General features: G+C 42.7%; 1 protein-coding gene across 3 annotated transcripts in view; it reads right to left on the bottom strand.

The window, feature by feature from the left end:
• The window catches only part of Crk (Crk proto-oncogene, adaptor protein), an 81,503-nt gene that overhangs the window by 50,098 nt on the left and 4,768 nt on the right, over positions 1-26,637 (bottom strand). The window contains exon 1 of one of the 3 annotated variants that reach the window (XM_086987692.1): positions 358-431. The exons of the other annotated variants lie outside the window; for them this stretch is intronic. Coding sequence (XP_086843818.1) covers positions 358-416 — 59 coding nt within the window. The 5' untranslated portion in view covers positions 417-431. Of the gene's footprint in view, positions 1-357; positions 432-26,637 lie in introns of those variants that run through there. 3 annotated transcript variants of the gene reach the window in all.

The raw sequence follows: 26,637 nt of genomic DNA, 5'->3' as shown, positions 1-26,637 counted from the left end.
GAGTCATTTACGTACCGTGGTTAGATAATCTTATAAAGAGGGCTTTGCACACCCGACGAAAAAGCCAATGAAACTTAACCTTAAAATGTCATCTTCGCTAAGTTAAATCATGACCTCTGTTACTAATTGTGCGACGGTGAAACGTAACCCGGAAGCAGTGCTTATTCTAGGCTGGTACATGAAATACGCTGCAGTAAACATGGAAATTTTCCAATCAAAACAAGTCTAACGTGATTGGCTAATTGTTCAGGTAGTCGTGCTAAAAACGCCGTAAACATTGTTAGGTAGTTTCCCTAAACGTCTGGAAGGAGTTGGCCAAATAATTAAAAACAATTGTTTGTGAGCGCTACACTGCACCTCAATACACAATACGAACGGTTCCAATTATAACGCGTAATCCTCTTGAATGTCAACATATATCTCGTGATGAATCTCCCTTCACTAGTTCTACTTGATATTACACTTCATTATAATGAACTGCTCAGTTCATTTTAAGTTCGTAATCAAAAAGCCTTGTGAAGTTTTCTTTGGATTTACTCAAAATAGGTGCCACGAGTTAGGATGCCGTGTCCATTAACGAGCAAAACAACTATAGGTATATTTTTGCTTATCGGTCACGCTCCTTTTCACGTCATCCTGCAGATTCGCCTGCAACGAAAAGTCACTGTGTCAATATAGAGTAGTATCGTCTGCCTGAATTTTTATGGCTGTGCCGTTATGACCTATTAGGTGCATCGACAGTTCTTCACCTTCAGAACCTATCACTCTACGTATTTCACTTAGCTGCAATACGCAATATAATAGGTTTACAATGATCCTGCTAGATTTCGTCATGCGATCAACACATCGTCATCTATGCTAGCGTTAAACAAACCGCGCTTCTATTATGATCTATACAGGGAACATTTAGACTACTTGCTTAGATCCGTCGCCATTAGTATCGGCCACGTCGCGCAGGTCCCCCATAAACAGATTTGATATATTTACCACATAAGAAGTGTTGTTGTCGCTGCTTAGCAATGTTACAGCAACGCTCAGAAGATCTAATAAGCGTAGATTCGCTCTTGTCTGAGTATTGCCGCAAACGCATCGTTAGCGTCCGCGACCGGCCAAAACTTCAATGCTGAAGCGACAATGAGGTGGTTGACACAGTGAAGTACAGCACCTGACGCTCACTACAGACTAGATAGCAGCAGCTTCAAACGACTGCAGCACGTTCGGACGGTTTACTCTGCTGGCTGAGTTCCGCAGGTGAGACCACAGCCACGACAGCGCGTCGCGACGGCCACTGTTGATATCGAACTGGGCAAACGATCTGACGACATAGCCAGATGAAGGCATACAAACGCGTACTACAGTACAAAACCACACTAGCATTTAGAATTTGCCAGACACGCCGCTTTCAACCGTTTGCTATAGGCCCTTACGGCATTAGCAGTCATTGTCACGTTCCGATCTTGCCTGATTACGCTGACTAACCAGAAGTTGGCAAAATAACAATAATAAGGTAGAAATAGTGAATGTCGCTATCGCATACGTTAGTCCGGCACAGTATTTTCTGTAAAAAGAAAAATGTACCTGCTTGGTATCGTGGCATGTCAGTCCTATCCGTGGCCTGTCGGATCACTCGTTAAGACAACGAATACTTGCAACAATACAGTAACATGGGGCAATATGAAATTTCGAGATATGTTCGGAAGTACAATAAACAATGTAGCAATCTATAAAGCGTGTGTAGTTTTTTTCGTAGAATCGTCTTTTTTTTTTGGTACGGTGCTGCAACTACGTCGCATATTGAATCATCAGAGCCTCCGACAGGTATGGGTAGTGAGCGTGCTTTAATACTGAGCAATTTATTACGGCAAAATACAGGAACTTGTGTGAATAGTAACGTCGTAAAAAATAACCTGTATTCTTTATTTTCACTTCAGTAAAATCCAGTAAGGGGTCATATCGAGTTCACCTACCCAGCCTTGTGCCTCGACACTTACAATACGTTTTCCGTGTTTCGTTTGGACTTCGATTTACCAAAAGGCAGTTATTTGGCAAAGTACGCTTACATTCATTATTTATTTCCTCATATATAAAAGTTCTAACGCTTCCGATTTCTTCCACAAAATTATACGACCTGTATCTATCTATTTGCTTTTCTTCGTTCTTATTCATTGACCTGGGTGGGCCAGTCCTTAAAACCAGAGAAATCAATGGATAATACCAACTACAATAGCAAATATGGCATCTATTCTAAAAACATGATTAAATGTGCTATTACAAGTATCATGTAAAATAATATTAATTGAGGAATTAGCTGAAATTACCTCAGTTAGGAGGAGTCCCCTACGTCACTATCACGGCTATTGTGTAGCAAGACAAGCATAAAAATGCTCTTCGCTGTTTCTGTAAAGTACGACCTTGTTACAGATTAAATAGGAAAAAATTCACAGATTACGTAAAACCTTCTGCACACAAACAAACAATTGCCATTGCCTGACAAGAGGTGAGCAGAAACCTTAGATAAACGAATCAATCTTTCGAAGAACGAAACATTGTCTCCCCGCTCTTCTGCTTAGCTTTCTTTCGAGTTAGATAGGTTACCGCCGCCAAACGAAAGTCTACTACGCCCTTTTTCTGTGCCACCTTCTGGGTCAATACCCAGTATCCGTTTGATAGTTCTGGACAAAGTCACATATCATGTGGCAGGAAGATGGCCTTATCTACCGAACTATACGGCCATATTCTTTTACTCACAAACGTCAAAAAGTAGAATGTAGATAGACACAGGCGCCGGTGGTTATCTTTCTTTTTAGCTAACCGTAAGCTAGAAGATTATCGGCCAGTTTTATGCCCCGCAACATTAATCTGATAGCATTGAGAAAATCATTGACTGTTCCTTGCACTGCCCACAAAGACGGATTGGATCGTATTGCTGCTCATGCGATGGAGAGTCACGTGTAGTAAGACAGATCGTTAGAGAACCGGCGCAGCCTAAAACGAATATGTATAAATCTAGACGGGTAGATCTATCTATGTCATCCTTACAATTCGAGCGGATGCTACCTTAGCATCGGAGTAGCAGCACCGATGGGGGAACGAAGCCCGAAGAGAACATCTGGCCTCAATCGAACGTCTTTCGTTAATGGAATTCGTTCTGTCGCCAAGTCCTAGATAGGATCAAAGTGCCCGGACTGCATTTTCTAGATTGGACAAGTTCCGGTTTTGCTGATGCCTACTGTGATCTCTAAATAGTCACTATATATATGCAATATTGACGAAAAGTAGGCAAATTTGAAAAACTAGCACCCCCTGGTATTGCATGCCGGACCTTTCTAGCAGCGGTTTTCTTGTCACTCATGTGGGTGTCATTTTAAGGGTGGGTCTTCATACAGCTTAGATGGGATACCGGCTAACGGCGAGTTAAAAAATAAAACAGTTACTACATAACTTAGAGAGGAGGTGCGCTTAGAGAATGTAAAAGGGAATAAAACGAATGGCACTGTTCCGAAATACCATTTATCGTACCAACCTACATTTCGAACATTTCAAACGTCCGGATATTCGGCCTAGGGCCTTAGGGAACAAATAGGACTTGGTACTGGGAGTCAGCCAGGTCGACCGTGTCCTATTCTGCCTCAACCATTTCGGCCACTTCCATCACTAGCAACGCATCAATGGCAGACGGAAAAAGACGTTTTTACTATCGAGTGAAATGCAGTAGAGGAAACGTTGCAGGATAGGTAAGGGCGTTAGAAAATGATGGCCTTTCTTTTTTTGCACAGACTAATCTCTGAAGCCCGACCCAGCTGGGCTGAACTGGACCAGGCCGGGCGAAGATGTTGTGTGTCCGTTAATTCCACGTAGCAATTGCAGAATGCAATGGTTGTTACGATTTATCTTGTTTCTACTACTGGTGCTGCTGAAAGAAGTGCTTGAGTGCAAGAATAAGCGCTTGCGCATCAAGGCGTTTATTCCAAAATGAAAATAGGCGATGTTCCAGAGACGATGGGACTTCCGTTTGTTTGACAGCGTTCCTGGCATATGCTATAGTGTTAGCGTGCATCTCAAGGGCTCAGCTGTCTAATCTGCTTCTTCTTGTTCTGCCATGTGGAGAGTAAAAGAGTAAAATAAACAGAGGTCGATGAAAGGAAGAAAGCTCCTCGCAGAATGGCCCCTAACATGCGAGGAAACTTCTTTCCAAGGCCGGCGGACTGCGCTGGTCGGCGCTGTGGCAGCTGCAGTGGTAGGTGTAGCAGCCGTTGAAGGGCAATCAAATCAAAACAACGGTAACAAAACTTGCGCACGCAACTTCCCACCCGCCACCATCTATCTAGTCGGCTCTACTCTTGGCCGTCGTCACAGCTAAGTCAGATACGCGCACCCTATATGTGCACGAAATGATCTTTCATTTGACTCGAAAGTAGCGTCTCTTTTCGGGCGCTCGAGACAACGAATTTGAAATGCTTGAGGTCAAAGACAGGACCAAAGAGAATGGAGACGCGAATGCTGTTTTTTACACCTTTGTCTAGATGTACAAACAAGAATGAACATATATACGTCGTACATTTACTAACGTTCGACATAATCGATGCCTAACGTAATGGGTACACCATGGGTGAATACACGTGATATATTTCGGTAAGCGAAATTGTATTAAGTCAAGATAATTAAGTTAAAATGGAATATCATTCAGTTGCCATTTGTATAAAAGACAGCTAGATGCTCCGCATAGCGATGGCTAAAGAACATACCTGCTACTTATTAAAGTTTTTCCGATACAGAAGTGTTTATTATCGAGAGCGAGGAGTAACATGTGTTGCATATAAAAGACGTGCAAGCTCCAGGTTTTGAGGAAACACAACATAGCCGCCTCAAGAATTGCATTTCGGTATTTTTGTCTCGTGATATTCAGAAGGACGGCACTTTGGACCTTTGCGATGACAGTGAAGCTATCACTGCAATATGGCTACCCACACTATTGCTACCTGGCTAAAGCAAATAAAAAACACAAGACGAAAATATATATTTATATTCCGAGAACTTGATGTCCAGCCTACGCTATACCAAACGTAATTCGCTCTTGTGATGAATGGAATACATAAAAAAAAAATGGGTCATAAGAATTCTACGAAATGGGCACCTCAAACAGCCCAGACCTCTGAGTTGCTTCGAAGTAATGAAATCAACTAAAAAAAATGAAATGAAGGTTGAAAGGAAAACGCAACTTGTCTTAGAAGCTATTTAGAAGGACAATCAAACACTTATTGACTTGGCAACCTGAAGAGAATTACAACGATAAACTCGTAACAAAAAGCCTTAACGTCATACTGATTCAGCACGGCCTCAGATAGCAATTCTAAGTCAAATGGCTTTAGCTAACATATAACACTGAACAGTGATCATTTGGAAAATACGTTTGCCTTCGTTCTCTGAATATCTCTGTATTCTACAATCGATCCATTGATTTCTTGCTCATTTTGTGTTGCCCCTTCAAACGTATTTTAAATACTAGAGCTGCTTGCCGCTCAGTTCGTTTTATGGTTTTATAACTAGTTGGGGCAAAGCAGTAAAAAAAAAGGTCTATACAGGGGCTTTTGAGAATAATCCTAAACATAAGGAACGACCACGTGTCTACAAAACACCCTTCTTTCAATCTCAGCTTAATCTAAGCAGAGCAACGATATCGTTAGCAGAAGTATCAACAAAATATATAGGAGCTACTGTTAGCTATCCGGTCCTCACCGCCGTCAGATGAAGAGACAAGCCAATCAAGTGCCTTCCTCTAAAAGATCCAACATCTTATTTACTTGCCTATACGATAATGAGCCATCACAGGTGCCATACAACAGCCTAAGCAACGGTTAAGTTCGCGACTAATATCGCTCACATTGGCATTGACCGCCGAAACAGAAACAAACCAGAGATCAACACCTTTCGAGGAAGTGGGAAACACGAAATACAGCTGCTTACACAAACGACCGACTTATCAGTGGGTATAGATAGTGAATGGTACATGGATCTATCGCCAACTCGTAGAAACTTACCGCTGATTGAGCTCTCCCCGCTTACTAACAGGCACTTGCAGCCTACCTGGTCAGCATACTTTGTCTAGTCGACCGATATATACACACACAGGCAGAGAGACACACAGATTGAATTCTACTGGTGGGGCAATGCAGTCAAACTATGTAATCGCATTTATTAACGGCTAGGGCCTTTTTTACCGCTTGTATTATTCACCATGACCATATGATCTGTTACACAATCGTCCTACCAATAAACCTTCGCTTTGCTCATCCGTCGACGCTTATGGCAAAGCGACCAGCGCCGTCATAGGCTGCCCGTCTTCTAAATTTTATCCATACAGATGTGGTGCAGTAGTAGTAGTGACGATGCCATTATGCTTGCTATGAATGAGCGTAAACTATGGCCACAGCCTGCTGTTAACTATGGACGTATATGGAAACTGCGTGTTCGTTGTTACGGCTAAGGCATTGTACTGATACTGTTGCTAGTGCTGCGTAGTACAGCTGCTTTAGAGGAACTGGCTGTGCAAAAGTGGGGTTGCTGAGGGGTTTTTATCGCGCGAGTCTTTAACATCGGTGCAAATGCGCTCGTTCATTCCTGTTATCATTAGATCACTAAGGGTCGAAGCGTTGTTTGATGAAACTGTGGGAGCTTCGATGTTGTTACTTCTTAACATCGACTCGATGAAACCTGTCAAGTAGATATTTGAACTCTCTGTCCAGTATTCAGCTCATTGATGGTTTTCCATTTGTGAGGAGGTCAATTTCGCTTGATCTGTCCGTTGGTGAAGCTGTTCATGTTCGTGAAGAGCGGAAAGTGTTTCTTAGCCATTGCTGCTCTCCCGACTATACAGTCTATCCAGCACAAAACGAACCTAGACCCGTAAATGTCTCTAACTTTAGTAGGTAAAAACGTTACCCCGACATTATCATCGAGGCAAACTGCTGATCGTGATATTAATTTATCGAATGTGGCTAGCGGACGAAAAGTTTGCTAAATCGAACAGCGAGAAGTGCAGTATTCGTGACATTAGAGAATCAATAATATAACGATGAGACAAAGTTGCGACCATGTTGAATATTCCTCCTGTTTATCGCCGGTTCTCGGTGTGAAGTCGCCAATGCCGCTCATGGAGTGATTGATGGCCTGCAATTTGCGTATTTAACGATAACGATTTTGTGATATTAGACGCAAGGACTCGGAACACAATCTGTTTCATGACGTTACGAATGTTATGGTTAGATCGAGTCGAACTGGGTTAGCTCGAAGGTGGTTGGACAAGAAAGACCTGAATATACCTGTCGAGCATCCGTCCTCACCTTAGTAGTGAGTTATAGCTCACTAACAAGTTTCACATAGATTCACTCTAGCCAGCATCTTCACTAGATTTGATGTATCCAGCTTTAGCACATACTTTATGCTTATTGATTATCGTACATCTCTGTTTCGTCACACCGTATGACTCTACCCGAAAGGCAGCTTCGTTCACGTATTGGTATTTCGTTATAGCATGCTCGTGAGCATTTCACTAACGCGGGTGTGCGTACAAACGAGCACGAGATACCATTCTTCGTCCCGGAGGGAAGCTTTGTTTCTAAGCTATAGAATTCTGTTATTTGTTCGATCATTGAATAATAATTGTAATGGTACCCCAACCCAGTGCCCTTTGATAAACCGCTTAAACACGTAAACAATCAGTGAACCGATAAATATTGGATGGGATAATTTTACGCGTCACGCTGTCGGTAGCCAAAAGAGAATAAAAAAATAATAACCAAAAAAACTTAATAACCATGCTAAGGAAATCATCCGCAGTAGGTTCGCTCAGTAACGAAATGCTCCATTTTCAGAAGAGCCGTCACTATTAAAGTCATTGAAGGTATTCAATACAGCCCAAGATAATGTCAGTGTAGATCAGAGACATAGTCTCATTTATGATTTCCGTAATTGTTATTGCTCGTTTGTTAATTGTTCTAATGGCTACTCGGTAGTTCCCACAAGATCTGAACAATTCAAGCTTTGAATTAAAACAAGCCTGCTACGTTAGATAAGTTTCTTAGTATTGCTTTACCGAATGGCGTATCGCCTGTACAACGCCACGGTCAACTGTAGCGTTAGACAGTTTCGGGAAAATAGTCTATGCCGCGGTTGACTTTGAGTGCATCCGTACGCATAGCAACTTAAGCAAAAGAAAAATACTGAATGTGTTTATCATCTCTACCAAAAAAGCAAATCTGTCCACATAATTTATTTAAAATGATAAAACGGTACTCAAACGAAATGATGAGTGCTTGTGGGTCACCCCGTGATTGCTTTGCTTAGTGTCACTTCTGTTTTTGCTAATCCGCATTATAGGTTCATCGTTCGCTCATGGCAGACTTCTACGCTCCACTAAGTAACTCTCATCACCGCCAATTTCATCACCAGCGACACCGTCATTGGCCCCCATGTCATTTCTGCCACTCTTTTTTCCCTCCAGTTCTCTATACGTAACCCCCGCAAGGCAAGCCGCCGGTTTGCTTGGCTGATTGATTTTATCTATTTAGAATTTCTATGCCACCTAAGCCCCTGATACGCTCGACGCTTCTCTTCGATCACCGCTCCCAGTCACATTTTACCGTGTTTTCCTCTTCAAGCCAGCTTGCTCTTGTCATCTACCGATACAAAATCCTGTTCCACTTTCATAGAGTGCCACAGCATTGTAATGCACGTTATTGAGAGAGCCTTCATCGAAGCAACCTAGTTCTTGCAAATGCCTCATCGCCATCGCGTTTCTTGACTCCTGAGCCTCATTGATGTCCCAAGCCCTGGACCTGCGTTCAGATGGTGAATGTTCTGTTTCTAGTCCTATGTCCCAAAGGTAATCCAGTCATCTCTTCATGCGACTGGCGATTCAACCACTTCAACTGCCGAGCGCTGCTGCCTCGCCAGCTGCCGTTGCCACTACTGATCTCGACAACACTATCGACTATCTTTGGATTAAGGGATCATGGGCAGGACGGGTCGGTGAGAATTTAAAGAAAGAAATGATCAAATTAGGCCTGGACGAATCTACGGCCAGTTGATTCGCTGGTAGATTCACTATGCGCCCTCCGCTGGCTAATTTGTACGTTCTACGTGGATCGCACGCATTCGAGCAAGGTCCAAGCAATCTGTCTTCGATGGCTGTTGAGCTAGGGCACAGCCTGCGGAACACCTCGCACTTGAGAATCGAAGATTAATTAGAGGGCCACGTTAAGTGACCACCATTTTACGACAGGTAGTATATCGAGTTTAAGGAGCCTTTTTTTTCGAGCTTGATGTGAAGGAAGAAGCGAGAGGTACCGACAAGATCATCCAGAGGGAAGAGAGTAGTTCACTACAATGTACAAAAAGGAAGAAATGGAGGAACCGCGAACGTTTTTCGACAAGACCAACAATAGCACATCAACGCGTAGCATGTATCTTTTTTGAGTTTGGTCGCATTACACAGTTATCGTAGTGCCTTTACACGATACAATGTAGCGAGTGCAAGAACACAGAGGAGGCTAAAAATATCATCGACAGCCCCAGTTTCAACTTCGATAGAATCGGTCTGAAGGAGCCCCCCTACTTAAGGGATAGTGGATATTATACAAGCCCAATGGTACTACCAGCAATGGAACCGCTGTCTTCTGTTCCAGTTACTCATCATTTCATTCGTGCAAGGAGTTGCTATAATCTGTTTTCACATCTAGGTACCTAGATAACTGTATCATCTGAGCCACGAGCGGTCCACCCGAAAGACTTTTTGATTATCCGCAAGTTTGAAGTTAATCTGAAGTCCGTCATTTTGAGAAAGATTCAAGTTTAACAAACGCGAGCATCTTTGCTTCCGATATAAAACAATAAAGCTTTTTTAACTATCGTCTATATTACAGTAAGATATGAACACACGTACACAGTAAAATTAACTCTTCTATTAAGATAAATCAGTGTGTACATGCTTTTTTCTCCTGTCATCAACCAGCCGCGACTCGCTGCAGTAACAAAGAGCAAACCCTAATCGTACCGAATTCCGAAATACTTAGTGAACTATTAATATTGCATTGAGATAAGTGCACATCTAAAATGATGGCAGAACGGAATTTCACGCCCACGTAATCCTTCCGCGTTTAGCTTACTGGCGTTTCAGCTCTGACGTACAACGTACTTAGACGAGACTGTAAGTCATCATTAGCCTCTCCTAAAAAGCTCGACTCATGTTCGTCCTTTTCCTCCTACTCTCGTCCTACAATCTGTTCAATGCTCTTTCCCTTTTGGCGAATTGTTCTGGTAACGCTTACGGTAGCTAGTTACATGTATTCCGAGCTGGCGACGTCCCAGCAGGACGAACTGACGTTCAAGAGAACCTTACTCAGGCAAGTAATAGGGCAAAAAATTAGCGCGCATAAAGAGAGGAAAGGTTGATGCTAGACAATTGAACACCTGCCAACAGTTCGTAGATAGACACAAATACGATCAATAGCTGTTTTCGAAAAAACGACAAGCGCTGCTTCGAAGTGGTGCACGATCTTATTTGCATACTAACAATAGTTATATTATTAGGGAAATAATAGGTGAAGTTGGTCAGTTTTACCGAACTACCGGAAGCGACAAAATGAATAGACTATTGTTGAACACACAATAAGGATCGCACATAATTGTTCGATATAGCTATTTCTTTAAAAATATGTACATCTCCGCATTGACAATACCGGCCATTCGTTTTTGGAAATCACTTGGAAAAGTAGATCAACATTAGGCCGGTACCCTAAGCACAACCTTTACTTACAGCCCTAATATAAGACGACTGTAGCAGTCTAGTGCTACAACTAGCCCTGCTCTCTGTGCGCTAGATGTACACATGCTTGATGTAGAAACGTACCGTTAGCTTCTTCTCGTATACTCATACACCCATAAACAGGGAACATCGAACTCAAGACCGAAGCGCCCGAATTTGCCGTGGCAGCGGACAGCACAGAAAAAAAACTTTATAAACCAACGGAGCCACAGCTTCTGCTGCAACATCTCGCACGTTTTCTTTCTACTTCACCGTTTAACTCGCTCGCTAGATCGTGTGCTCTCCCTGCCATCAATAGGGCGCCAGCTTCAAAGCTTCACGCAGCCGACGCCTTAGTTTCTTCAGGACCGTGTCCCAGGAGAACATCTTTTGCCTACTTGTTCAGGCCACTCTTGTTCAGGCTAATCATTAGCAGCACCAATAAGCACCTTAAGGAAGCAATGGAGAAAAGGCCAACGAAAAATCACTTGAGACTCGATGGGATGTGATCGGATGGAACACTCAAGAGACACCGAACTGGCTTGTGACATTGCAGGCATGCCGAGAAGGTCAATTATCTAAAAAAAATTGACTTCACCATGAGGCTAACGCTTATATAGAAGCTGCCCCATTATAAAGACTGTGGTGATTTGTAACTGGCGCAAAATGGCTATTTGCTGATAGTTGCGAAAGGAAACTGAGTTGCGCCATTTATGTTCGTATGTCAGCAATCTGTTTCATTAATTCGGTTTCGCTTTGACTGGATAGCCGCTTAGTTGTCTCGTGTATCGTGATGATATCTGTGAAAAGAACGCGCGTTTTGCCAGTGGCTTCTGCTTTATTAGTACATACGATCGTACGACTACGTCGCTGAATCACAATATTTATTTAGTTGACGAATAAAGGTCCACGGCTTCAAATAAAATATTCAAACGAAAATTGGCACGCTGCTACTGTGACATTTAGCGCTTTCTGGGCGCGGTCCAGTCGATGCGCCACTCAACCGACAGAGAAACCATCATGAAACGATGTATGCGATTAATAGCGTATAGATGTAGCATACTAACGTATAGGTATCCCTCATCGATGCTGCGCTCTTCATACGAGTTCTGTTTTATTTCTAGTCAGTCATTCGTTTGACTGTCGACATCTTCCTTAGCTAGTCCAGAAACAGCTTGGCGTAGCATTCATTTCGCGAAGGTTACAACGTCCATCGAATGAGAACACAGCCAATCCCCGGAGGACCCCCTTCACCTAATTATTCAGCGGGCAAGGTGTACGCCATTCTTCAGGGCACTTAGCGTTCGAACCCTATCAGCAACAGCAAATGCTTGCGACCAAATATCGAACAACCACAAACACGCTGAAACCCAGTATTGAGTTCAATGACAGAATGTGGCAGACTGCAAACTGCCAGCGCAAATTCTGGTACGAGCAACGATCTTCGAATCGTCTTTCAACTGCGTACTGCACTCGTCTCAAAGAGATCTACACAACTGATAATAATACATAGTAAAAATCTGCGCCTGTGAAGTTGACTATGTCATACCACAATCAGTAGGACATTTCGGCCAATAAATGCAAAAAAATGCAGTTTTTTTCATCTTCTATAGGGCTAACCTTGTATGTGAAACTACTAGTGAAGGTCCTGCGTGTCTAATGTACACAGTTCGGTACATCGAATCGGAACAAACATATCTGCTTGAACTGATAAAAGGTCGATTTTGCGCACGTGATTATAGGTAGCAATATTCATGGCCATCATTATTATAGACACTTCAGAGTAATATTTCTTTTTCGATAACTTGCGCTAGAAACCTCAGTCAGTACGTATATTTCCGTTTACCCTACGGAATAAAACAAGCTATACAACAGCTGAAACTGTAATACATGGACGCAGACTACGAGATTTAGAACCGTCGGTCAGAACCTTGCTCGTTCACTCGTGTGATCGCTTTTTCTCGACAGGAGCCCTGAGGGCCGGGCACGGTGAATTTACTCATGCGAAACATTACGGACGTTTCTTTCTATATAGGTCTCTAAGTGTCCAGCCTTCGATACCCTTCGGATAAAGCCATTTTATGGACACCAGTATTGCATAAATGGTGGTCGCTTTCTTAGAGCGCACATACGGGCAATATTGGCGGTAGGATTGAAAAAACTTGTCCTAGATGATAAAGCAGAATCCTTCGTTCGCCACACCTCAGAGCGCCGTCCCTCAACTTCAGTTCTTTTATGCAGGTAAATGTTTCAAATGAACTTTGACCGCTACTTTCTAGCAAACCGCGAGTCGCTCCAATATCGCGCATAGTAGCAACTAGGCAAATGGCTTCGTTCGACTGGGGTGTGGATCGTTCAAATATATCCATGTAAAACATACCAAATAAGTAAAGCACTCTCCTAAATGTTCTTGCAAGACTCTGCTCGGATCGTGTGGATTGATTATGTTCGCTTCCCAAAAAGGTACTGCGTTCCGCTCGTAAACTTGTTTCTTTCCTCACAGTACCACATAAAATATTGGCAATATCACGTCCTTGATTTTTAATTAGACAACCCAGTAGGTGTCCTTACAACAAGGTCACGCAGGCGCAGATTACTTTGTAGAAATGGTCGTGAGAGAAAAACGTAGATTTGCTCTTGCAAACGAAGTCATGCCAGTCTTTGGCAGTAGCCCGGACACACAACATGTAATTGCTCTATGTATTTCATAGACCTATTATAGCGACGGCATGCTCAAGGACTAAGTGACTATCCTTTACTTTTTCCTGACTTGTTTTTCCCAATAGATGCGTTGCATCTCCTGAAGAAATGGCAACGACACTTACTGGCACACATTAAAGGTAGCTGCTAGCTGTAACAACAGGAAGTTTGACAAAACAATATCCAGGAGATAGCTCTCTCGATCTCTTTCTTCTTATAAGAACACGTCCTTTTGGACCCGTGCATAGGCCGAGTACTGTCAGCCTAGTCGGGTGGACAGGCATGAAGTGTCACAGTTACTTTGAACAGTTAGTTCGCCTTTAGCTCACAATTGGCAGTACGCAGCCACCTATGTTAACAATAGACGCCGACGATAGCTTTGCGGCCCCTAGGAGTGGCGTAAGAAAACCGTCGAATACAATAACAACAATAATAACGACCTTAATACCGTGAGCAGACTCGCCCATCGGCCATTAGGCGTCATTTCTCGATGGTAAATCAGTATTTAAGTATATAGACGATAGCAACTAGCCGGTAGCGTGTAACTGTACAGGCGATGTAATATCATGTATCGCTAAAATGTCCCGACTATTAGCTTGTCTTAACGCTATAACTGTTACGGGCGTGCTCTAGTTAAAGTTAAAACTGTGACAAGGGTCATTCACTTCCATAACAGTTGTGACCAGTCTTTTACCGATGCCACTGGTAACATTAGGAATAATTCGGTGCCTGCGTTTATAATTGACTATAGTGGTAATACGAAGAAAAAGCTTTCTGGAAACAACTATCATCAGTTGACAAATTACAATATCAATCTACTAAACAATACCACATATATTATCAGCTGACGAAAACCGGTCCCCTTAGTAAATCCCAAGATATCGTTAGAAGTTGAAAGTTGAGAAGAAAGTTGACAATCTCGTTCAAATTCTAAACGTACTTTTTTCTACGACTAAAGACTTAATTTACGAGCGCGCCTCCTTTCCTCTTCTAATCTCGTCCGTGGCCACGGGTCTCAACCGGCATAACCTCATTGGCCTTTTGACTTCTCGGTTTCTGCTTTGATTTGATGGCACTTTTCTGCCATGGACTTCGCCAGTTGCGGTCGCAGCTGGCTCCACAGTACTTCGTGTTCAACCACTTTGTACACCACTGACGTCGTAGTCCATCTTAATTATCACAGCACCCCTGACCCATGACGACCTCTGTGTCTATGCCTGGATTCGAACCTTGACCACATGTTCCTAAAATTAGTAGGCAAAACAAAATACATGCCTACTAGGCTATCACGGGCGATGACGACCTATAAGCCCGGAGCGAAAAGCCACTGATACTGCCGCAAATATATTGCATCTTAATTGTGAACCGACAACCCTGTCTTGTGTCTTACGACAGTCGCGACATGTTATACGTTTGGCTTTGCCAGCGCACTCAAACGTGAACACGGTTTTGGAGTAAGCAGGGAACTCGGAAAAACAAATATTCGTATGTCAGCATTGTAACCTTTCAATCAACGATGACTTTTTATAGCAGGTCTACAATTGTTGTAGCTATTGACACTACTGCTGCTGGTGGTAGATTTTACTTGATATAATTTTTGATGAGCCGTTGCCTTTTCCACAGGGATCGTATCTTTTTCATATAATCCATTTTGCTTATATATATTCCAAGCGCTGATCGGGCTCTGTCTTATGCAAAGGTCACGGCCGTCTGTTTAAGTGGCTGAACTCAGTGTAGTCCAAAGAAAACAAGTGAGATTAGTAACCCCGCAGTAGCTAACCGCGCAGTTATTAGATCAGATAAAGTTTTCATGTTTGGAGATCGTAATGAGGATGCTGTTTTGAAGCTTCATACAGTACTCGTCGAGTCGCCTCTTCGATTACTAAAGGTATAATAAGTTTTCCCCGAAACAAGAAAAAAGGCAATGGAAGCCAGTTCGAGAAAAGCTCATCGTGTACCATGGAAAGGGGCATAATACCCGCTGGATCGCAGCAATGAAAAGGACCTTTCCACTTTACAAAATGTCTTTGCTCCTTTACTTTTGGTTCGTCACGCCTTACGAACGCACGTATTCCTGTGGATGGAGTAGTTCCTGTTATATCCGTCAAACTAAAGAAGACAGCAGACCACATTAATCGGATGATTCGTTTTCATGAGTACAACCAAGTGAGACGGATATATAATCCGTTATATTTTAAGGGGTGCGCTGTTTGGTAGAAACAATCACGTGCCATGTTACATTAATCAAATTGTTAAATAACACTTCCTTCGAATTTTGCATTAGATTACCATATATGTTGGTCGAAAAAGAGAATCCTTACTAATCCTATGGAACAAATACGCGACACAAACGTATTCACGAAGTATTAGTTCAGGTGTTGATTGCAAGCTATCAGAAGGCGTGAAGCAAGTTCATCTGCCAGATATACGTAAACGTTTTGTAGCCCTATATTCAGTATCAATTGTTAAAATATATGAAATTCTCAATTACGCTAGCGCTAAGCGCAAAAATAGTCTACATCTATATCAAACGCAAATACTGCTAACTTGAGGTTGTTTTTGGTTCTGTCACAATTTAGAACATTAATGCTGATAATGTTGTAGTTTATTTGATATATATATATATATGTAGTCGCTTTGTAGCAGCCTACTAAACAGAAGGAAACAGGTATATATATATATATATATATATATATATGCCTGATATCCTATATATATGCTGCTATATATTAGGCTGCTACAAAGCGAATCCGGAGGAGGTTCGAAATTGAATAACTTTTAGATTACGCGACGCCAGTAGAAGAAATTTGCCTGCTAAACATTCCAGCCTTCTAGAAACTTGTGAGTGAGCAGTTGACTTTACTTGAAAAGAAATGAACTCCAGAGAAAACACATCTTTTAGGCCTAAATAATTAACGTTCGGTGGACGACTTATTGTTCCTTGAAGGCCACTTGAAAACTCCTAATCTAAGGGCTCTGTTGGCCAAAACTGACGTTTCACGCATAACGTGTGACAGAATTACAACCCAGATGTTAAAAATGCGGAACTGAGTAAAGCATAGTCTCCCGTGCACTGACTCCAGGCCAGTTGAAAATGAATGTGGTACATTCCACATGCAATTTTCAGAACCTTCAACAGCAAAAAGCCCGTCTGGCGTATATGGTCGCCATAGACGAGACATTGTTTAGTCTTTACCGTCAGCCGAATAAGGACCAAACAAGAAAAAAGCGCTGCCCTTGAGTTCGAATTCAGTGGTAGTGTCGAGTAAGTTCGGACGAAGGGTGATGCTCGTACTTGCAGTAAACATCAAAACAACTGCTATTATGTGATATTCGATTGAAACAACGCAGCCCACTCGCTCGAACTCCTCAAGAGATTCATGGACCGAACATGTCCATTATCGATTTATTTCGAAAAGCCATAGAGAGAACGTATATATGAGAACGTCAGTGGTCCATATACGGCTGTCCAGACACTGCCAGAGCGTTGGATTGAAAGTGTCTAGAGTACTTCTAACACATGTAAAAGAATAACCATTCTAGCCCAACTAGTTCAAAAGTTACCCAGGTTCAAAGTGCGCTGGATTTTCTTGCAACAGTTTAATACTATTTATATTAAAATCTAATGCTTACTGAAATAGGGTAAAGGCAGAACATGCTAGAATACTACTAGTAGCCAAGGCATGAAACGATCTGCATTGCAAGCACGCAGTTGCTGCCGTCTGCTAGAAACTGGCTTGCGGTACACCACAGTTCCTACAAAATGGTCGGCGCGTATTGGCTGGTCACTTCATATCGTCCATGCAGTACTCGGCTTTCAGATACAGGCCTCAAGTGGTGATCTCATAACGACCACTTACCTTTAACAGTGAACAGAGATTTCAAACAACATAATTCGCCTTGCCCTAGCTAAATGTTTTGTATCAAATACGTTTAGAAGTTTTGCTGTCTTTTATTCACTTCTTGATATTATTATTATTATAGCTAACGGTGAAAGGAATAATCAAAATCATGATCCCTCTACAGCTGCTACACCCGGACAACCGCATCCGCTCATACGTATATTCTTCTTTATTACCTATATATCTTTACAAGGCAGGACAACAGCAGAATCTGAAAAAATCTCTAATTACCGTACTGGTTCTATGTATATATCAATAGATCTTGTTTGCTTCACGTCTTTTCGCCCTATAAAGAAAAACAACAGTAGCAAGGTAATACACGATGCTTCACAGGACGTTCAGCCAGGTGATGATGTACCGTCTTCTCATGCCGTTCAACAACTGACTCGTAGTAGTTGCAGTTTTTCCATGCTGGACAAAGCACTATCTCTAAAGTATCTATAAAGTAGGCCATAGGCCAACACCGATACCTTGAGATGAGACCAAACGCCAGCTGCAATAACGACGGTGTGTGCGCGAACTACATCCTTAGCCGAGAAGTAATGTTTTATAGCCGGAGGGCAGTTGACGCGTAGGAAGTAGGTAAAAAGAAAGTTTACCATTAGTTCGGTGCAAACGATTCAAGCGGACTGCTGCAATGCGAGAATAACAGACGCACAAGCACCCATTTGCATCATTCAGTGATAGGACTGGGCTACGCCGGTTTGGGCGAAACGGCCCCGAAGAGCAGATGGCGACAGCAAGGGAAAAACTAAGGCTCAAGACAGGACAAAAAACGAAGGTGCGCTTAGATACATTTTTAGTTTGTGTCAACAGTTTTGCCCGATGCCTTCGTAGCTAAAAGCCAGCCTTCGCTCCAGTCGCCTCGTTACCAGGTCGTTTAGTTCAAGAAGTAAGGTATCCACAAGTAAGCCAGGTTGGTATAGGCATGGCAAAGAGGCAAAGAGCAACCGACTTCATTTCAGTTTCTAGCAATGCTCTACCTCTAAACAGACGCGCTGTCGACCCCCTATTGTAGTACATTTCAATGTACTTCGGCACTAGTCATACTCATTGCGAGGTGCTGACAACTCGGACGATCGTGAAGCCACGTGGTGGCATCAACCGACTACGAAGAGTCTTTAAATAGTTTGGTACCACCTATGAGAGCAGACTAAACAGGAAGAGCGCTGCCATGGTCCATAATCACGCATAGACATACAATTGGAATAGTCGAGTTATCTTCGTTGAATGAACAAAGAACTAATCTGCTATGGTAGCTCTCTGCCGATCAACCTTGCTCGCATATACTATAGCATAGATTACCGCTCGAAAAATCTATACAACCTAAATACGTTATACCTGCCATGCAGTGTCAAGGTTCTACCTTAAAGGTTTGTATTTAAGATTCTCGACATTGCAGTGTACAAATCAATATAAAGAAATCTTCCAACTGTAAAAGCATTAAAGGTCGCGAAACCCGTGCACACATCATCTTCGAACGGTAGTACTGACACCTTTTCCCAGTTGATGAGGATGGTCCACTAAACCAATGCGAAGACCAAACTGACCACGTGTTTGCGGCTCAATTAATCTTTACATTCGCCGTAGAATATACACTAAGCAAATATCTGTCGACGAACATTTACATTACGTGCTTTGCACCATCTAGGTATACGTGTGTATCTAACTAATACTTGTGCCAGGTAAAGGCTTTTCTACAAATTCAAACAGTTTAGCCGGTCTACTGGTATATAAAAAAAAATCCTATATTCGAGCAATATGTCTAAAAAGCCGTTGAAACCAAAGGCGCCGATTGGCCGCATCGAAATGTGTTTCCCGTCCATTGTTAGATGACCCATATATATATATATATATATATATTGTAAAAAGAAACCCTAATTTTTAATGGCCGACTCATAAAAAAAAACTAAAAATTTCCTCCATAAACAAGCTCACTGCAGAGCAAACCCTTCTACGTGCTTTCATAGGTAGACGTCACCGTAACAAACGATCATTGTCAGCCTTTGATTGAGATGTCATCGGCGGCGGTGATAACACAGAGGACTAGTCAATCTCTTGCATTTTTCGTATTTAAAGAATTTATAAGGGACAAGTCAGAACCACCGGTGCCTACGGTACGGCCAACAGTGAAGTGGTAAATGACTTCTATGCTGCCGTTTTGATTTTTCTGTTGTCACAAGAAATCCTATTTTTTTCTCGGACCATACAGGCCTGCAGTCTTCGCGAAGCATATCTACAAGTGGCCCCAGCACGCAGTTGCTTCGGGGCAACGGGCTAAACCAGGAAGAGCGTTAATCGAGTCAAGAGTGTGGAATTTGCTGCCACCAGGAAGTCACTACATCACCGATGCCAATAGGTAATAATAATATACTATCTAATAAACCAACGGGAGCAGAGCTATTTCTAATTCCGCGAAACATATCGCGTACCCAGCTGCCATCGAAATCAATCGAACCGAGGCTCCGAATCAACACCGCAGCCAGCAACTACATCGATTTGTTGTCTTACAAACGGCTATCCGAAGAGTACTGCCAGAGGCTCATTAGAGCACCAGACCCAGAAAACCCAGACGACAGCAACTGTAGCGCTCAACAACGCCTTCAACGAACGCTGCGACAATGGCATTCCATGGCTCGGCGACACCGTTCCTCCACATTTGCTAATGGAAACCAAGTCGCAAACTGTTGATTCTATGTTCCTCGCTGGATGGAGCCGGTGGATGAAACTCAAAATACGAAACTACCAAGGCTCGATCGCTTATTCAGCACGAAAGTGAGCATAGCGACTAGGCAACTGTTGCCATCGCAATGCTCCTTTTTGGCGGATGCTGCCGTACTGACGCTCTCCATATCTTGGTTTCTTTTTTTTATGCCCGATTTAACTTCGTGCGGTAGCTAACGGTTAGGACCTGAATCTTTTCGTTTTTGCCACATGGAAATTACTGCCGCCGTTTCGAGCGTTAGGCTCAGATTCCGAGCTTGGAACCCCAACGGCGCTTCGGTTGCCAGTTGGCGCTTGACGCTTGTCAGTGGCGCTTGGAAACATCGTTACGGCGTAGTGGCACGACGGTGCGCGATGCAGTAGCGCGCTGCGGTGAACGTTTCAACAGCGCAAATTTCCCTTTTTTGGTCGACTCTCCTGCCGTCGCCCAGAGTATCTGTTTGCCGCTGTTTTTGCGGCTGGCGCTGTTGTTCGATTGCTTGTTTTCAGCTTGAGTGAACGAAAAGCGTACCACAGCAGCCGCCCACCGCAACAGCATCGTGATAATATATAATAATAGTATTCCTATTAGAATAGCGAATAGTAACCGACCTATCAATAGAATTAAAGGCTAACCGGCAAACGGCGCCAGCTACAGTGGCGACGAGACACAGACAAACGACACAATCACTAACGATTCCGGACCCAAAACCGTTCTTAGCATGATGGTCGAATGTTATTCTTACAGTTTCCATCCTCGTCATCGTTGTTGTTGGAGTTGTCAGCAATTGTCGAGGAAATTACGGTTTGTCCATCGTGTTGTCGTAGACTTTCGTGAGAAAGCAAAGAAGTTAGTGGCGAGTGACGTCGATGACAACATCGTCCTCCAAATGGTTTCCGCTGCATACATCGACTATCTCGATGCGCTGCTGTAAGTTTCAACAGGAATAGAGGAGCCAACAAACAAATCTCGCAACTCTGACATGAGCTCGAATAGCAAAGGCCATCTGCTACACCCCGCCGAAGCTCTACAGCACACAAGGACGCAAACGCTTCGCCGGAAAACGCGAAGCGAACAAAAGTCTTTTTTAGGGCACTTTATGTGCAGCAAGCTGTTGTTTCTGTGATCTTGCAAGGGAGACCATTGCGTTAGAAGGACGTGACGAAAAGCGATCGCATTTGGTGCCCTTTTGGGTATTTCCCTGGACATCTAGATTCGGAGTGAACTTATGAACAGCGCTAAGCGCTTCTCTAGCGATATGATTCCACAAGCTCTTAGATCCGTTCGTATTCATGGTCTCGAATAACGTCAAAACTACATGTAATCATCAACGCCAAAAGAAACGTTAACAGAGCATCTGAAAATATGTCGGATTTATTGTATCTGCCGGTTCGGCGCGCGGACGATAGACTGTCCAGGTTTTATCATTGATATTGCTCATACTGTTCGCCCATGTTTCAACGGGTTCTCTACCGTATACACCAAAGGCTACTCGACCCAACCGTATTCGCCGACTACAATTGTGACAATTGTCAGAAGTTTATTAAAATTGAACTTGTTTCACTGGTGACGAACAGCAGTAAATGGCAAATATGCTTGTACCTAGAATGTGACATCATTATTAAAGATCGAAGCGTAATGAATTTAAATGCTATTTTTTTATAAAAAAAAATAACAGCGAAATATAATGTATGCGTCATTTCGAAAAAACATGAGACGCAATGTTACGTGACAGGCCAAAAAGCACCACGACAAGTGCAACTACCCGCCGCGAAAAAAAATCTATTATACATACACTGAAGCTCGTCGATTATTCGTAAAATTGGAATAGTAAAATTTGCTGACCCAAATGGAAGACACAAATTGAAATAAAACTAAAATTACATTTAATGGCTCTGTCATGGGTATCATCATCGGAACTGCTAGATCTCGTTTAAATCAACAAATGTATAAATCTAAAATATAGACTGCTTAATAGTTCTTTCGCTTCCTCAGCGTTCCCTAGCATTTCCTACAAAAATAGTTAGAGAACTACCCAGAATAATTTCTCTCTGGCTCAATGCGCTATTGATAAAACAAAAAAAAAGGTTGCGCCTAGGGTTTGTGCCGTCAGCGTGAGCCTTTGACGTCTGATTCACATAGATCGCAACCAAGGCTGGTGACCGTCTGCGGCTGATGTATTCCTATGGCAGCCGCGCGAGCGCAACCCGCGTCGGAGCCAGAAACATTTCACCCGCGCAGTTTGTCGGTCTGTCCTGGACTAACAACCAGAACAGAAACTGCTTCTGATGCCATTGCTAGGAACTATAAATGCTGCAATAGTTAGTGGACGAACATCAGGTCGACGTTTTTAACGTTAACGATGGTCTAACGTCCGCCTACCTCATCGATTGAGATTGGCTGGCTTACACTCGTTCGTTATCCAATCAGAGCTCTGTTCTGGCACAGCGGGATTAAATACGTATGTAATCGTACACAGAGAGAGTAGCTCTTGTGCAGTAATAATAGTTTGTAAAGAAGCAGCTGCGGCAGTACGTGACTTTCCGTTACAAAAATGTCCGCCTACAACTGTAAGGAAAATCACCAGGTTGCCTGGCGTAGCAGGGTACTCGAAAGCAAGAGGAATATTCTTAGGGTGTTCAGGACAAAAACGTCTTGTCCAGTACACAATCGCTACCGCTTTTTTCGGCATGACAGAATACGGCCATGGAAAATAAAGGCACTATACTGACTGTCGTTACGTCTAGAACGCTATAAAGCGGCAATATGTAGATTACTGTTTTGTTCATCAATTAATAATACTGCTGACCACGTCCGAACGACAAGAGCAGCTACCATCAGGTCCCGCGCGATATAAACATTAGATTTAGAACTGGAATTATATGACAACAGCATTGATCACTCGCTTATCGGGTGAAAGGTATTTTTACTTAATTCACTGTCCAGTTGTCTTCATTTTGAATAATAAACTAACACTCTATGAAACTAACAGCCAATAACGTCACAGACGTTCATATATAAATGCTCGTTCTGTTGCCCGTTAAGGGGTTAGATTGACTAAATTAGGGAACAAGACGAGGCAGCGAAAGGTTCAGAAGCTATTTCAAGGTGATACTATCAACGCCAAAAAGAAAACAAATGGAGACGGTCACGTCTGTCCACAGGGCCGAGTAGTGAACACCTCAGTCTAACGAATGTAATATTCGTTAGACTAGATACGTATATATATATATATATATATATATATATATATATATATATATATATATATATATATATATACCCATTACAATCATTACGTGTTAAAAAACAAAGAACCGACAAAAACCATAATGATACTTATCCCTAAGATCCGTGAGTGCTTGACATCATCACCTAAGTTAATGGTACCCGTCAGTTTACGTCACTATCTCCCCTTGTTCATAGTGATCATGCGCAACGACAGTGCCTGAGCGTCTCGAGTTCCGGCGTTCCGAGCGCGTACGGAGACCCAACTAAACCGTAAAATAAAGTCGTACGCAGAGTCAAAAGCGTCCATCTGCACTATCATAGGCCGCAAGCCAGCTATCCAGACAGCCACCCAATTGCAGTGCCACTTCTAGCCATAACCTTGGAAGATAAGCACTGCAATGTAGTCATCGTTTCCTATACATCAGGACTGAACATAAGAGGACTACCAGTCGCCGTAACAATAAGGACGAGTATTTCATTCGCTACTATCTAGTACTGGGCGGCATCTTATATTAGACTGTTACAAGTGAATGTGGCAGATCTTGAAATTAAACAACAACTTTTGAACTACGCGTCTAGCCGATATTTATTCTACTCTACTAGAAGCTCGTGAATGAAGAGAAAGCCGTTTTTAGTTCGGGATAAATAAGTCCTGAAAGAAAACATCTTTTAGTCTCGAATCAAGTTTTTATTCGTTGAAGGCCTCAGCACTGCTGAAATTCTTCGAAAATTGGTAAAGACATTAGGCAAGGAAATCTTAAGCGAAGGTACTGTTCATAAATAATGAAACCATTCGAGAATGCGAATAGGCATGTTGCAGGCCAGCGAGGAGATGGCCAGATGTCGGGATCTGAAGGATAAAAACGCATTGCCGCAATTGAGAAGGCCTTTCACGAAAGCACAGCTTGAAGGCTGAGAACCTTGTCCACCAAAATTGGCGATTCAAATGTAACGTATTACAGAACTACAACCCAAATACTGAAACTAAGTAAAAATAGGTCCCCCGTAAATTTACACGTTTTAAAAAACCACCATTCTAGCCCTTTAGTTCAAAAATGTTTTAATTCCAAGGTCCGCCGTGTTTTCTTATAACGGCATAATAGTAGTAGTATCATATGAATCCTGTAAAGCGTCTGCAAAACACACTACAGCCGTTCATATCGCTAGCGTGTGTCGATGGCTAACGAGTTAACTTAGTTTTCGAGACCACCGTAATTTTGGTAAGACCGCCTGCGAACTGGGAGTACGTACGAGTTACGATTTCAATACTTTGGCCTATCATTTTAAAAACTCAGTTCTTGCTGCTGGCGGTATGATTGCGCATTTTACTGCGCTACTAAACACGACATATGGGCTAACAACAACCTCAGTAGCTAGCGACTCTAATAATTACCGTTAGCGAACACATCTCTGCTGTCTTTACTGTCGTCTGTATTTTTTGCATGCTTTCTGTCGCAGTTTTTTAAAAGGGCGGACGACGATCCCGGCAAGCGTCGCTGTTGTACTTTACGACCGTGCAGGCTGCCAGCAGCCGCTTCCGCTGCCTCTGCTATTGTTATAGGCGAGTACGGACTACCTCATGATACTGATAATCATCATCGTCATTATTATTATAATTGTTGTTGTTGTTGTTGTTAATCTTTAGGGAGAGAACGTGTGCTTAGAATAATGGACGTGGGCAATGAAGCGAGCCGTTAAACTTAAACATGTGTTCCAAGAATTATCCCTTTTATCCGTCCACAACAAACAAATCTATCCGCTCCGCCGTTTGCTACGAACGAGTCAATAGTTATGCTATTGGCGCAATCTACTTTGGCGCAATGATTGATTCATCGAACTTTGGCAAGGGTAGTAGAAATATTAGATCGAAGTAGCGTTTGCATGAGTGTTCTATGAGCGTTATTCATTCTACCCTGGTTGCTTTGGGGGAGGGGGGGGTTAAGGGTCATGAAAGAGGAAACCACTTCCACGCCTTCAACGAGCGTGGCAAAACAAATAAGTGAAACCGAAAGAGGATGCCGCGAGGCTCTTTTTATCTCACGTGTGTCTTCTAATATGAAGTGCCATTAAATCTGTCTGCTGTAATGGACGAAATGCGCCGGTGTTAACGCACATAGCCAATGGTATGAAGCACTCACGGGGCACGGCGATTCAGCAATGTTTGCTCTCACCGCATGACTTGCTTTCTGACAATGTGTCTTCCCAATAACGAAGGGTATAGCAACAACGCCGGAAAACGTACTTTTAAAGCTTCCGCGACTATGAAGTTGAGGGCGCGCACCTCATGTATTTCGGAAAACGTCCAGGGAAATTTCAGACTCGGAAATTCTGAGGCATTCCACTCCAGACACACGGGGCAAAAAATATGTGGTCAGTTGTGCAGATAAAAATTAGTTATGCTTCGTAAGACTATGACATTACGCAAAACTCAACTGCATTTCTCGTTCAAGATATTCGATGAAATATAACGATGTCTAATGTAAATTTCTATAAAGATTCGGTTTTTCACACGCACTTACTTTGTGTTGACAAGGCAGTTACGTCTTCTCAAACTACTATTATTATTTCGTTATTTAATTAGCATTATTTAATTTAACGCCTCCTAACCGATATGGCGACACCCCCGTAGCAAGCAACGTAGATCGCAATATAGTCAAATACACGTATCACCTTCATTCAGTATTATGAGAGTAACAAAGATTTTTTAAAAACAATAAACTAATTACAAAGAAAAAAAACACCCATAGCAAAACTCCTCATTATTGATTAGTTATTAATTAAAGTGGTAACCTTTTTCCTATTTTTTATTACAGATTCATACAGAGAACCATTTTATTGAGCTGCTATTGTCTTATTGCCCATCTACCAGCTGTTTTTTTTTCTTGTCTTTCCAACTACCGGTCAAAATTTTACCGAAACTGGCCGTACAGAAAGAAGGAGCGAGCTAAACCGGCCAATACGTTAACTATTCATGACGCATAAGACAGCTCGTGATCGAAGCGCAAGCGCCTGCGTCGATAGTTCGACCTCTATCGGTAGCAACAAGGCGTTCTTTTTTTTTGCAGTGGTGCGATCAGCTACGATGCAGTGCCCAATTAACGCGCTCCCAACAGTTCAACAAGCAGACGCTGTAACTGCCACTGTTGCGTTGCGTCAGTTCTTGCTGACTGACGAATGATTGGAATTGACTCATATCTTAATGGAGACAAATACACATCGATATTCCTCGATTCAATACAGGCGTCTATTAACGGCTCGCTCCCATTAAGAAAACCAACGGTGGTGGTGGAAGTTGCAGG

This window comes from Varroa destructor, unplaced genomic scaffold (assembly GCF_002443255.2).
Source record: "Varroa destructor unplaced genomic scaffold, Vdes_3.0 BEIS01000004.1, whole genome shotgun sequence".
Taxonomy (NCBI): Eukaryota; Metazoa; Arthropoda; class Arachnida; order Mesostigmata; family Varroidae; genus Varroa; species Varroa destructor.
This window is presented reverse-complemented; position numbering and strand designations above follow the sequence as displayed.